Consider the following 14,995-nt stretch of genomic DNA (forward strand, 5'->3'; position numbering starts at 1 on the left):
AGCATAGTGATCATTTCTAGAGGTTTTCTTTTAACAGACAAATCACATGATTTTAGTTGTGTGTGCTTTGCAAAAGCTCTGGGTGCCACCATCATTTCTTTTCTGAATCTTTCTGAGGTAGCTGGAGTGATTCTTTGATCCTAACAAGCTTTTACCATGTTAGGAACACTGCATTTCTTGTCAGTACATTCATCTAAAACAACATTTCCTGACCATGTGTTCTGTTTCTCTGACATCCTGCACCGTCTTATGTTTCCAGTGATCTGTGACCCGGTGCGATGCTTGCATGATGCATGTGTGACAAGCACCCATCACCCACCTGCTCGTCCTCTCACTTCTGATGCATGTCCCTTCTTGAGAAATGAATGTGCCTCACCTTGCATGTTGTGCTGTGAATGTGGCGTCATGAGGAAAGACGGAGATAACTGTCAGGCAATGTCATCCAAAGAACCATGCCAGAGCCAGTCGGACTACAGACGAGAGCTACAGAGGCTGCATGCTGATTTGGAAGCGGTGAAGAACCAGACACATCTGGCCCACGGACACCTCTCTGTGGAGCTGAGGCGCCTGCGGGAAGAAGCAGAGAGGGAACAGCAGAGGGCTGTGAGGGAGCTGACGGCAAGGCGTGGGTGCCAAAAGGACAGGCACTCTAATAGACACTGGCGTCTGCTGGCTAAGGACGTAAATATACAAGACAGTGGACAATACAGTAAGGTTGAGTCCACAGGGAAGGACTCTTTTTGTTTGTGCAGTGGAGAAACATATACAAAACTGGAGCAGTTGCTGCTGACGCTGTATGAGACAATAAATGGTGAGCAGGCGGTCTATAAATTGTATCACAGGCAGGAATTTGAGCTAGAAAAGGCCATCTTCCTCCGTCACCTGCTAGAGACCCAGGGAAGACTGTTGCAGGGAAGGCAGAGAGCTGGAGACTCCAGCTACATTTTGAAAAGTTTCCCAACTGAGTCAGCTCAGGAAGACTGTGGGAACTCCTGTCAACTGCCTCAAAGAAACCATCGTGCTTCCCACTTAACTAAGAGCACCCAACAAGGCGAGCAAAAGCAGCCTTCAGGCAGGGGCCAGTGTGCAGCTGACCCCAGCGCCACTGCTGCAGTCGTGGACACCTGTCAGAGCAGCTCTCAGAAACTTTGTCACCCTCACAACACTCCCCATGCAGGCTGCGCGGAGTCCTGTGGGTCCTTCAAGACAACGCCTGACGAATGCAAGGACAGAAATATGGAGGTAGGCTATCCAGTATGTCTGAATTAACCTTTAACATTTTTACTGCTTGTTCATTCAGAAAGCAGGTCAGTGTGACCTAATTGAATGGGGAAAAATCAGGTGTGTATTGAAATTGTAACACTCCTCTTTGGTAGTTTGCCTTTGCAGATTATAAGATACTGAATGCTGTGTTGCAGTATGTTTGTCAACATACATTTTGTTTTGGAGGGCAGTGATGTTTTGTCTTGTTCATCTTTGTGTAGGGTGTAAATACTGTGTAATGTGCCTGTGTCCTTATGCTTATAAAAGAGATAAACAGATAATGATCCACTCATAGGAAAACAGCTCCATAGCAGTACTGGAGGTCACAAACATCAGAAGGAACACTTAGCACTATACAGTGTCTATTAAAATGCAGTTTCATTTGGCCTTGAATTGAAAGGTTGACAAGCGTCACTTGCAATAGCTTCATGTTTCCATGTTTTAAAGAAGCATTAACTATTGTTTGTTAACCTTAGTTTAGAGGTATCCAAACATAACCTCATCATCACAGTAACCATACTGGAAGGTAGCGTCACAGATACTGACCTGCCACATAGCACTATAATCTCTTAATCAAAATTGATATTCATGTTGAGTTAACATACATGGGTTCATCGTATAATAATGAATAGTTTAATCTGTATTAATTTCATATTGATGACCAGTTGTTATCAGTTGATCATTATACTGTTGGAATTTATCTACACAACTGTTGTGGCATAAAGCATTTATGCATTCATAGCCAAGCTTGTGCCGTCTTAGTACTTTCCGTATATCATGTTGTCTCAGTCAAGTGCCTGTGAAATACAGTAACTCCCTGCTATGTGAGCTAAGCTTAGTGTGTGGCACAGTTCACAGACAAATTATTTTTAAAAAGGCAGCAGTGGTGCTTAGACAGCAGCAGTAACATAGAGAACAACTGGGAACATTTCTGCAGAGTTTCTATTTTTTTAGCGACTGCACATGGACATTTGTCCACTATATTGTGACAAAAAGGAGAGCAATGGCTAATATTTCTATTATGACTGATGTAGAAACAGAAAGAATTTCTGTTGTGCTGTTTCCAGAGAGGGTGAACTCTGAAGGATAGGAGCAGAGAGGAGGCATAACTATGGGTGGGGCTCTTCATGCTTTTGTTATTTTTTTGGAGTGACAGAAGTGGGTCAGTGTAATCCTGTCTGTTAAGTTCTGGATCAAGTTTTCATAATTAATCAAAGATTGACTAAACAGCTCTACACAGTTGCCCAGCGTCCTGGTTGGTTCAAATTTCTTGCGCAGCAGTGCTGAAGCATCACTGCTGTTACCACAGCAACTGGGGCTGGAGTGGAGTAGGTATTTTCAGCTGTACCAAAATGGGAATGCACTAGGCTAAACTGGTTTCTCTGAATCATGTCAGGTATCATGCAAGTGTGTAAAAAGTGCATGTACACTAGTTCTTGTTTAACACAAATCTACCTGATTTTTCATTCCATTTGCTGTAATGTACATGCTGTGTACGAGGTAAAATATGTACTGTACTTGACAAAATGTTCTTATGCAGTTCACTTGGAAAAACACATTCTTCGTTAGTTACAAGTTCAGCTTCTTTTGCTTTTGCAAAGGCTTCACAACAAGTACAATTTACGTAGGATGAGTCCTACATAAGTGTTTTTGGAATTTGCATGTTACTTGCTCATTGGTATTAGTGTGTAAATTTGTTACTGTATTGTACATTATATGATGGGTAGATGGGAAAAATATGTCAGTGTGGTTGGATGTCAATACCACTGAGCTATGACAGACCTGGCTACAGCCTAATTTGATGCAAAGCAAATTCCTGTTTGACAATTATGAACTTACACTCATTGGATGCTTTTCTTAATTTTACTCCCACTGAATTGTCTTTTATTTACTGGTTGCAGTGAGCATGTGCGCTGCAGTAATCTTACATATTTTCTTCTCGGTTGCCTGTTTTGCTGTCATCATGTCTGTTCTCAATCAGGGTCTAGATTCATTATTAAAGGAGTGGAAGAAGAATAGAAATAGTGTTTAGTGCTGGTCACAGCATGGAGGGTTATAGTCTTTAGGTTTAATAAAGCCATGGTATTATGACTGCTAACTGTAATTATTAATGAAATTAGATTAGATCACACTTTATTGATCCACTCGCAGGGAAATTCAGCAAAAAATCTTAAGCTTTAATAAACACCCATAATAATAGCAATAATTTAAAAAATTGCAAATGTGCAAATAAATAGTGAAGTGAGTCAGTAAGTTGTCAGTGTCAGATGGTGTCGGTCTGTAGCCAACAAATACACAGGTGAGCAATGACAAATTCAGTGACTCCTTTAGAGTCTGATGGCAGCAGGGATAAAGGATGTGCAGTAGCTCCTTCACAGGTTCACAGGCCGAAGGCACCACCTTCATCTTACTCCTTAACTTTTCTGTCTGGTCTCACCTGCTGAAAATCACCCAGAATTTCAAGAGTCGGTAATGAGCTTAATTCAATTCAATTTATTTGTATAGCGCCAAATCACAATACAAATCATCTCAAGGCACTTTACAAAAACTAAAACTAAAAACCCAACAATTCCCTTATGAGCAAGCACTTGGCGACAGTGGAGAGGAAAAAACTCCCTTTAACGGAAGAAAAAAACCTCCAGCAGAACCGGGCTCAGTTTGGGCGGCCATCTGCCTCGACCGGTTGGGGTGAGTGGATAGAGCAGAGAGAAAAGAACAGCAACAATAAACAACAAATAGACACTGCAAGTTGGTGGGGCCAGTAACTGCACATCAGCGATATACAGCTCCAGGACCAGGGACACCTGCAGAAGGTACAGAGAGAGAGGGGGAGAGAGAGAGGGAGAGAGCACAAACTAGGGGAGAGAGAGAGCACAAGGTTAGTAACATTCAATGGTGGAATATACATGAGGTGGGAGAGAAGGGGGGGGGGGGGGGGGAGCTCAGTGCACCGATGGTCCTCGGGCAGTCTAGGCCTATAGCAGCATAACTAACTAAGGGATGGTTCAGGGTTGCCTGAAGCCAGCCCTAACTATAAGCTTTGTCAAAGAGGAAGGTTTTAAGTCTAGCCTTAAAAGTACAGAGAGTGTCTGCCTCCTGAACCCAGGCTGAGAGCTGGTTCCACAGGAGAGGAGCTTGATAGCTAAAGGCTCTGCCTCCCATTCTGCTTTTGAGAACTCTGGGAACCACAAGTAGGCCTGCACTCTGAGAGCGAAGTGGTCTATTGGGATAATATGGTACTATGAGGTCTTTAAGGTATGAAGGAGCTTGATTATGAAGGGATTTGTATGTGAGAAGAAGGATTTTAAATTCTATTCTATATTTTACAGGGAGCCAATGAAGAGAAGCCAATATAGGAGAAATATGATCTCTCTTGCTAGTTCCTGTCAGGACTCTGGCTGCGGCATTCTGGATTAATTGGAGGCTTTTTATTAAGATATTAGGACATCCAGATAGTAATGAGTTACAGTAATCTAGCCTTGAGGAAACAAATGCATGGACTAGTTTTTCTGCATCATTTTGAGACAGGATGTTCCTAATTTTGGAAATGTTGCGCAGGTGAAAGAATGCAGTTCTAGAAATTTGTTTTATGTGTGAGTTAAAGGACATGTCCTGGTCAAAAATAACTCCAAGGTTTTTTACAGTACTGCTGGAGGCCAGGGCTATGCCATCTAGAGTAGCTCTAATTTTAGAAAGTTATTTCTGAGATTTTTAGGCCCAAATATAATGACTTCTGTTTTCTCCCAGTTTAAAAGTAAAAAGTTACTGGTCATCCAAGCCTTTATGTCAGTTAGACAGGCTTGAAGTCTGGTTAACTGGTTTGTGTTAACAGGTTTAATAGATACAGTGGGTACGGAAAGTATTCAGACCCCTTTAAATTTCTCACTCTTTGTGTCATTGCAGCCATTTGCCAAAATCAAAAAAGTTCATTTTATTTCTCATTCATGTACACTCAGCACCCCATCTTGACAGAAAAAAACAGAAATGTAGAAATTTTTGCAAATTTATTAAAAAAGAAAAGCTGAAATATCACATGGTCATAAATATTCAGACCCTGTGCTCAGTATTGAGTAGAAGCACCCTTTTGAGCTAGTACAGCCATGAGTCTTCTTGGGAATGATGCCACAAGTTTTTCACACCTGGATTTGGGGATCCTCTGCCATTCTTCCTTGCAGATCCTCTCCAGTTCTGTCAGGTTGGATGGTGAACGTTGGTGGACAGCCATTTTCAGGTCTCTCCAGAGATGCTCAATTGGGTTTAGGTCAGGGCTCTGGCTGGGCCAGTCAAGAACGGTCACAGAGTTGTTCCGAAGCTACTCCTTTGTTATTTTAGCTGTGTGCTTAGGGTCATTGTCCTGTTGAAAGGTGAACCTTCAGCCCAGTCTGAGGTCCTGAGCACTCTGGAAGAGGTTTTCTTCCAGGATATCTCTGTACTTGGCCGCATTCATCTTTCCTTCAATTGCAACCAGTCGTCCTGTCCCTGCAGCTGAAAACACCCCCACAACATGATGCTCCCACCAACATGTTTCACTGTAGGGATTGTATTGGGCAGGTGATGAGCAGTGCCTGGTTTTCTCCACACATACTGCTTAGAATTAACGCCAAAAAGTTCAATCTTGGTCTCATCAGACCAGAGAATCTTATTTCTCATAGTCTGGGAGTCCTTCATGTGTTTCTTGGCAAACTCTATGCAGGCTTTCATGTGTCTTGCACTGAGGAGAGGCTTCCGTCGGGCCACTCTGCCATACAGCCCCGACTGGTGGAGGGCTGCAGTGATAGTTGACTTTGTGGAACTTTCTCCCAACTCCCTACTGCATCTCTGGAGCTCAGCCACAGTGATCTTTGGGTTCTTCTTTACCTCTCTCACCAAGGCTCTTCTCCCACGATTGCTCAGTTTGGCTGGACGGCCAGGTCTAGGAAGAGTTCTGGTCGTCCCAAACTTTTTCCATTTGAGGATTATGGAGGCCACTGTGCTCTTAGGAACCTTGAGTGCTGCAGAAATTCTTTTGTAACCTTGGCCAGATCTGTGCCTTGCCACAATTCTGTCTCTGAGCTCCTTGGGCAGTTCCCTCGACCTCATGATTCTCATTTGCTCTGACATGCACTGTGAGCTGTAAGGTCTTATATAGACAGGTGTGTGCCTTTCCTAATCAAGTCCAATCAGTTTAATTAAACACAGCTGGACTCCAATGAAGGAGCAGAACCATCTCAAGGAGGATCAGAAGAAATGGACAGCATGTGAGTTAAATATGAGCGTCACTGCAAAGGGTCTGAATACTAATGACCATGTGATATTTCAGTTTTTCTTTTTTAATAAATTTGCAAAAATTTCTACATTTCTGTTTTTTTCTGTCAAGATGGGGTGCTGAGTGTACATTAATGAGAAATAAAATGAACTTTTTGGATTTTGGCAAATGGCTGCAATGACACAAAGAGTGAAAAATTTAAAGGGGTCTGAATACTTTCCGTACCCACTGTAGATATAACTGAGTGTCATCCGCATAGCAGTGGTAATTAATAGAGTGCTTCCTAATGATATATCCTAAAGGAAGCATGTACAGGGTGAACAGAATCGGTCCTATCACAGAACCTTGTGGAACTCCATAACTAACTTTTGTTCGTGTGGAAGGTTCATCATGGACATGATAATAAGGATAAGGATAAAGGATAAATAGGATTGGAACCACTTTAACGCTGTTCCTCTGATACCAATCAAATGCTCCAGTCTCTGTAATAAGATGTTGTGGTCAATGGTGTCGAATGCTGCACTAAGGTCTAGGAGGACAAGTATCGAAACAAGTCCATTATCTGAGGCTAAGAGAAGATCGTTGGTAACTTTCAACAGTGCTGTTTCTGTACTATGATGTGCTCTAAATCCTGATTGGAAATCTTCAAATAGTTCATTCCTGTGTAAGTGGTGGCTTATTTGTCCACATGAAGCATAGCAGGCTGAAATCCCAGTAAGCTCTCTGGTCCTTCATCAGCACTACTACCATTTTTATTGGGGTCAGATTGTACATTCAGTATGTTGACTGAGGATTGTAATATCCTTTTTTGCAACATTTCACTCCTGCTCTGTATTCTCTTCTAAAAAATAGTAAATTATACTAAATCTTTGTTTGTCATTGCTGTAAAAAAAGAATCTAAATAGTATCTATTGAAGGTAGACCAGGTTGTTCACCAGCCATAGGGTCAACGGGTCAATCCCTGGTTCTCTGGTCCACATGTCAAACTATCCTTGAGCAACACATTGAACCCTATGTTGCTCCTGGTGTATGAATGATTATATGACACCAGTTAGTGTGTGTACACATAGGTTGATACGGGTATATAGTGTAAGTGCTTTGAGTGCACTTGATGTGTAGAGGCAAAACATAAGTCCAAGTTCATTAAAATGTCTTTTTGATGCATGTCATGCGGTGGTTATATTCCTCATAGTTTTTTTGACAGTAATGATGTGACATATGTCTTAAAAATTGCACTCCTAGTGGTCTAAAATTTAACCTGAATGACACTGTGGATAGACTGAAGCAGTGAAATGGAGTATAAGGACATGTCTGTTCAGACAGAATGTGTACAAGCTGGATCTGTCTGGTCATGACTTTTGTTTTTTAGTCTTTCTGCCCTTCAAAATGAGGGTATACATACAGTAAATGCCTGTATGACAGTTTAAGTAAAATTTATTTATTTTTTGTATAAAGAATGGGCCTTTGTTAAAGGACACTTGGCGTTGACTGTACTGTCAGCATAGCAGAAAAAATCCATCCATCCATCCATCCATCCATCCATCCATCCATCCATCATCTATACCTGCTTATTCCTTAACCAGGGTCACAGGGATCTGCTGGAGCCTATCCCAGCTCTCTTTGGGTGAAAGGCAGGGGTACACTCTGGACAGGTCACCAGTCCATCACAGGGCCACATAGAGACAAACAACCTCACACACTCACACTCACTCCTATGGGCAATTTAGAGTCACCAATCAACCTAACATGCATGGACTGTGTGAGGAAACCAGAGTACCTGGAGAAAACTGACGCAAGCACAGGGAGAAGCAGAAAAAATCCAAGAAATTAAATCAAAATGTATTTTTAACTGTGCTGCACCAAAATACAGTGACCAACACTGACTTTTTAAGAAACACAGTAGCTACACTCAAAGCAAGCTTTATGGTTGCAGCAAAGCAGTCACATAGCTATGGTGGCCGATAAGGGCAAACGTGCCACAACGGCGAAAACACACGCAAGAGAGAAAACGCAACAGAAGTGCGCCAGGCCGATAAGGGGACCCCAAACTGAGGGATGCTATGAACAAAGTTTGGATAACTTTTACAGAGGCAACATATAAAGGTACTTTTTCCATTTATTTCTTTTTAAACACTTGGCCATCACGTTTTACAATATAAAAGTACAGTATTGTAAAAGATGACCGCCAATTGTTTAAAAAGTAATAAATGGAAAGCGTACCTTCAGATGTCCCACCCTCCAAAAACAACCCCCCCGCCCCAATGTAGTAGAACATTGTTAGCACATATTAGCGCATGAGAACAATCATCAGAGGATGCTCATTCTGTTGCAATTCAAAACTGTAGCTGCATCTCATTACGCAGCCTCAGAAATGAGATTATTATGGCTTATATCACTACATGTGTCTCTCGCGCCTCTGTAAAACTTAGGCAAACTTTGTTCTTAGCATCCCTCAGTTCGGGGTCCCCCTATCAAACTGGCGCGCTTCCGTTGTGTTTTCTCTCTTGTGAGTGTTTTCTCTCTTGCATGTGTTTTGGCCGTTGCGGCGTGTTTGCCCTTGTCGGCCACTGTACATACTACTGTATGTATGTTCATGGCAGGCAGTATGAATTATTTGGTACATGTATATTTGTAATTTTATTTTATTTTTTTTGCAACATAACAACAGAAATACAGTGTATAAGAAAAAAAAAAGGAATAATCTGTCTTAATCTGTACAAGAAACTCATGATACATAATGCATGTTCTCTTGTGGATGCAGTTATAACCCTTAAGGTTCATCCAGCCAGTGTGCAGGTGCTGGAAAGTTCTCAAAAATGCCCTTCATAACCTTCCACGACCCAATGTGAGATTTTAAAATTTCAGCTAATGATCCAAAACCCAAATATATTCAGTTTCTCTCATGTATGACATGAATGATATGGCTGAAAATATTTTATATTGATCGATGTTGTTAATTATCAATATATATATTTATCATTAACAAGGAAGGAAACACTAAAATATTTATTTGGCCTCAAAGATACAGATTGTATTTTGGTGTGTTACAATGTAAATAGAAGTTAGTTCACAGGGTGTTTTGGGGTTTATTATGAAATAAATAAGGAGGATAAGAATGTTTTTATTGTCGATCCAGAACATTTTATTTAAATATAGTACACAGGTACCATTTAGGTTAATAGCAACAGTAAAATTAAGAACACACCACACATGATGTGATTTTTGTCACGTCAGACCTACAGTTTTATACCTTTTTTAACTGTACTAAAAACTTAATCAGTTTAGCATTCACTGCCTTGTTTGACATGTTATTTGTTTTTATTGTGCACAACTACAGTGCAACATTACAATTAATCTGGATCGGACACACTTTTTTTCTCGGTCTGCCTCCTGCAGCCTCTCTGTATTGCAGTGTGCACTGCCTCTTGAAGAATCAATAGGCAGCCAACATCATTCCAGCGTCATCTCCATGGAAACGAGCTCTAGTCGTGGTGATGATTGGCCCCGTCTCAAAGCCTGCCTATTTGTGATAGGACGATGGAAGCAGTCTTCCCTACCCCCTCCTCTGACCAACACTCACCGTCTCACACACACATTTTTTCGTTTGTCCTCTTTCTTCACCTATATGGCGCTGTAAGCAAGATGGGATTAAGCAGCCCTGTCGAGTCTTATTGCATCTGGATGATATGCTTTTTGACACAGCGATAAGGACAGACTCACAGCTGAAGAGTCAACATGCCAACCTGCATCTCAGCCATACTAGAAAATGGGAACTGGAGTGGAGACCTGTTAGTTAGATCGTAGTCTTGTTTTTTTTTCTACACTACATCTCCTCTTGGTTGCTATTTTAGTTAGGCCTACATGTGCTATATCAGTGTTATATATGATAGAAATAGTGTGTATTTTCCTATTTTCTGGACAAGTGCTTATGAAAATCCGCTCAGACGACAGAGCGGTAAAGCATGATGGAACAGGCTATCCCAGTGCAGAGAGCAGGGCTTTGAATCTAAATGCTACAGTTTGACAAATACTAATACCAGTATGCTAAAGAATGCTACCAGGACAATGACATCCATTGAATTACTGGTAGAAGCCAAGGCTGAAAATATGTAATATCCCTTTAGTGCTGATTGTCCCCATTTTGGAAAACGTCATAGTGCAGAGAGGGAGGAGGTACTTTACAACTCCTGGCTGTAACTGTGTTTTTCTGGGAGATGCCACATAGACTCTTACTGTGACAGATTTTAAGCAAGCTACGTAGCCTCCAGTAGTACTATTTATGTTATCTTTAACCCACATTTTATGTTTTTATAAATGTGCACTTGTGTTGTTACTGACAAAAATGGCAAAACAGTCCATTGCTTGATTTTAGAAGCTTCACCTAAGCTGCCCATGCCTATGAACTGTTGAAGAAAGAGAGGACAGTGACATCTTTATCAACCTGCCAAAGCTGATCCGTGTTAAACTCCTCAAGGCAAAAAAAAAGAAAGAAAAGAAAGTATGTGATGGCTTGGTCTTGGCCGGACACCTCTTTTGATCATATTGATTCCATCTTGGCTGTTTGACAAGGAGTGATGTATGACCTGTGCACTTGGCCTGAGCAGACTGAGGCTGCCACGGCACACACAGAGATGGAGAACCATGAGGAGGCGGAAGCTCCTGGACAACAGCATGAGTTTAGAGGGTCGGTGGAACAGGGTAATACACAACACAGGCTCTTGGACAAGGCAGTCCCAACCACAGCATCGTTGTTAGGAAAGAGGCACCATTCGCTCTACGCAAACCTTAGTGGTTTTGAAGTGGAAGGGATACGAAAGGTGAGTGTGGAGCATTTGGTGAGCATTTCAATATTTTTCTTGATAATTGACATGAAACACATGAGAGAATTTTTGCAATGTACATAGTGTAGTGTATTAGAGGTAGGGATGGGTTCCAATAGCCTGTTCTGTATTAGTTGTGGTTCAGAGTTGGTACAATAAAAGGATTTATTAAGATCCATGGCCAAACCAATCTTCTATGTCTTTCATTCTATTTAGCCTTTAGTCTGTTTTGACTCTTGACACTACAGGCACTGACAAACAAAAAAATGACAAATACACTCAGCAATGCTGTTGTAAACATAGCAGACAAACTGAAATGCTCGAAGTCAAACAAATGCAAAACAGTTCCAGGAAATTAGTTGCATCAAATGGGGAAAGAAATAGTCCTTTGTTTTAACATTTATCTACTGTCCAACAGGTTAAAAACACTTAATTTTTGATAACTTCAGAAATACAAGTGTTGCACTGATTCTGTGACCTGTAGCAGTGCATCATTATGTTCCCCTGAAAGTGCACAGGGGATGTTACAGTATTTTGTATCTGAAATTCACAGAAGAATAAAGCAAAATTATTATTTTTATTGTGTTATTTTTACTTTGCTTGTTAGCTTCTGTGCCATCTGTAGGTTCAAACACAGAAAAATGAAAAATTAGACATAGTTAATGTCACAGAGCAGGGACTAATTAATTGAAAGCCTTCCATCTCAGCACAATGTCCATGGTTTATGTTTAAAAGGTAATTTCAGTAGTTTCTATTAGTGTTATTGTCATGCACGTCTTGAGATTGGTTCTTAATTTACCTTAAATGGACCTTAAATTGGACCTTAAATCACAAATTTCATGACCAACTGGTTTTTATGTAAACCTTAATTCTTAAATATTTATTTGAAGTACAGAGTAGCCTTTTAATGATAGACAACTGAAAATCAGAAAGGAATCATTGAAACATTCATGTAATTGGAGGCTCAAATATCTTTTACAACAAAAGGTATATCAGTCTAAGAAACGTTCAGAATAACTTGCTTTGATTACTCCATCAAAAAGTCATTTTTGAAATTTACCAATAACAAATTGTATATCTTTATTTTCAGTTAGTAGATACAGTACTGTTTAAAGGTTGTAGATGAAGCAGCTGAATCAACCTGAGCCATGTTGAGTGGCAGTCTTTCCACTGTCATTCTTATTTTAGTATCAGATTATATTAATTCTCAGAAGAAACTCTGGTTAGCTAATTACTGTAGCTAATTTGAATCATAGAGTACATGGCAGAGGAAGGAATACCAACTAATAGTTGTTAGCATTTTAGGTCATCTTTTCACTATAGGTGCTACTACAGAGAATGTGCTACAGCTTTGTCATAAACCCTTGGGGTTTTTTCTTTAATATGTTGTGGTGAGTGTATAGAGTGTATGCTTAGCTGAGACAGGATTTCATCATCTCAGCAAGGTAGTAATCTGTGTGCAACATTGCCTGCTGTCTTCCCCACCCCCATCACTTTATTACCTAATCACCACAACCACAGTGAAGTAAAAACCCCAAATGAACTGTGAACGCCAACCTAGGAGAAGATCTGTACCAACAAACGCTGAGAAGCAACATTGAACAAAGCATTAAAAATTATTATTTAACCATTTCAGATCATTGGGGCACTTCTGGTTGTTCTGTTTTTTCAGCAGGGAGCCCCCTTGCACTCTAGATTATAGTTTATAATTACGCAATTATTTGAGGTGGTTGGTACCATGATCATTCTTTTGTTTCTATATCACTAGTTCCACCCATAAAGGGGGAGAAGGGTTGTGTTCATATAGGAGTTACATTTTTCTGTAATATAACAGGAGTAAAAAAATAATGTTGAAGACTGAGCAGGAACATGAATAAAAATGTAACTGGGAAATTGCAACAATGTTCAGCAAACTCCCACATGAACCAGTTTCAGGAAATGGAATATATTGAAAGAAAGCTGGTTTTGCTGGTAATCATTAGATCTTGATCCAGTGTGGCTTAACCCATGGAGTACATATTTAGTGCTTATACTGTATCCCAGATAAAGCTTTGAAAGACTCATTTAGATTTGTTAGTTTTTGGAAATGTTTGTTTTTAAAATGTTGATTTGTCTTTATGTATTCGTAATAACTAATGAACATTTTTTTTCTTCTTAATTACATGACTGTGGGGGGTATTTGACTAGCACACAATAGGAATTAAGCTTTAAGAAGCATGAGCATGTCTGTTAACAAAAAGGAGCAGCTCTGTTGTGTGTATTTCCTGTATATGGTGTTGCATTAATCACTTAAACTGCTTAAAGTTAGATGAACCTCAAATTGGAGAATTTATTAGAATCTTATTTTAGGTATCCATTAAACATGTGTCTCTACTGACATGAAACAAGGTGGGGTTTGTAAGTTGCTATTTTGATGCCTACATATTACTCTTATGATTATTTTTATTCATTACGTAAAATTTGTTTTGCTGGAAAAGCTTCAATGAACAGTGGCCTAGCACTCTTACTAATCAGGTTTCAGTATCCAGGTGAGTGAAGATGTTAACACTTATATTTCTGTACAGTTTGTTACAGTTGCCAAGTATTAGTCTTTCAGTGACTACAGTCTGTCATGTGTACGCATTATAGAAAACGTATTACTTGAGGCAGACAAGCAGTCAGTCTTACCACTTTACAGAAGAATGAAGCTTGATTCCTCTCTGGGCTAATGAGTTTGTTGACCGTGTGGTCTTCTGTGATCTCAGCTCTTTATAACCTGTCTCCATACCATATGGTGGCATGCCTAATGATTGTTAGCTTTACACAGTGTCAGTTCCAAATGGAGCTTTTGTACAGAGAGATAGATGGCAAACTGAGGACAGGTATTTTATCTGAGTCTGTATTTACGTGCCTGTGATCACTGGTAGAGCCTGGGACATTATAGAGCTAAGACTAGCCTGGCACAGTCTGAGATGCTTTGAAAACAGTCTTTTGTCTAATGCTGTACCAATAGAAAGAACTCTTGTTCGCTTCACCCAAGCTCTGTTAAAAGTATCATTTAAATTCACAACACAACAGTGGTGCTGCAATGATGTCAAGGATTCTTTAGCTTACACAGTGCACTGGTGCTTTATTATACAGTACATGAAGAGTTATATATGTTCACAGAGGGATTAACTTTACCACATGTAATGCAATTAGCAGGGGCATTCCTGCTTTATAAAGTAGCCCAAATTTGTGGAGTTGTCACTTAGTCTGACCAATTGACTTTTTCAATATCATTTACTCTACTTTGGATATAATGGATTATCTGATGCTCAGTGAAAAGGGTTCCCAGATTTCTCAGGGTAAAAGACAGTATTAAAAGTTAAGTACTGAAGTTATTTCAGTGTTTTTATATTTACACTTATCAATTGAAATTAATCTGATGATATTATATTATTGCATGATTGCATATGAATATAATGTGTGTGATTTTAGCATGTTTTTTCATGAGTTTCTTCAAAGAAACCAAAGGCAGGCTAATTGTTTGGGTATAACAGAAGAGGGTATGTTTTAATTAGTTTGTTATATAAATGGATGGTTGTGTAGGGTAGGTGATTTTATTTCGTATATGCACCTGGCAAGGTTGATTAGACAGTTAAATGGAAAAAACATCTTAATTTACATTAACAAATCAGAATGCTCA

The 14,995-nt window shown here is 40.0% G+C and overlaps 1 protein-coding gene across 7 annotated transcripts in view; it reads left to right on the forward strand.

The window, feature by feature from the left end:
* tspoap1 (TSPO associated protein 1) overlaps positions 1-14,995 on the forward strand; it is a 62,675-nt gene that overhangs the window by 598 nt on the left and 47,082 nt on the right. For all 7 annotated transcript variants that reach the window (XM_026327883.1, XM_026327884.1, XM_026327888.1 and 4 more), the window contains exon 2: positions 260-1,242. In XM_026327883.1, coding sequence (XP_026183668.1) covers positions 382-1,242 — 861 coding nt within the window. In that variant the 5' untranslated portion in view covers positions 260-381. The remainder of the gene's footprint in view (positions 1-259; positions 1,243-14,995) is intronic.

Source organism: Mastacembelus armatus, chromosome 14 (assembly GCF_900324485.2).
Source record: "Mastacembelus armatus chromosome 14, fMasArm1.2, whole genome shotgun sequence".
Taxonomy (NCBI): domain Eukaryota; kingdom Metazoa; phylum Chordata; class Actinopteri; order Synbranchiformes; family Mastacembelidae; genus Mastacembelus; species Mastacembelus armatus.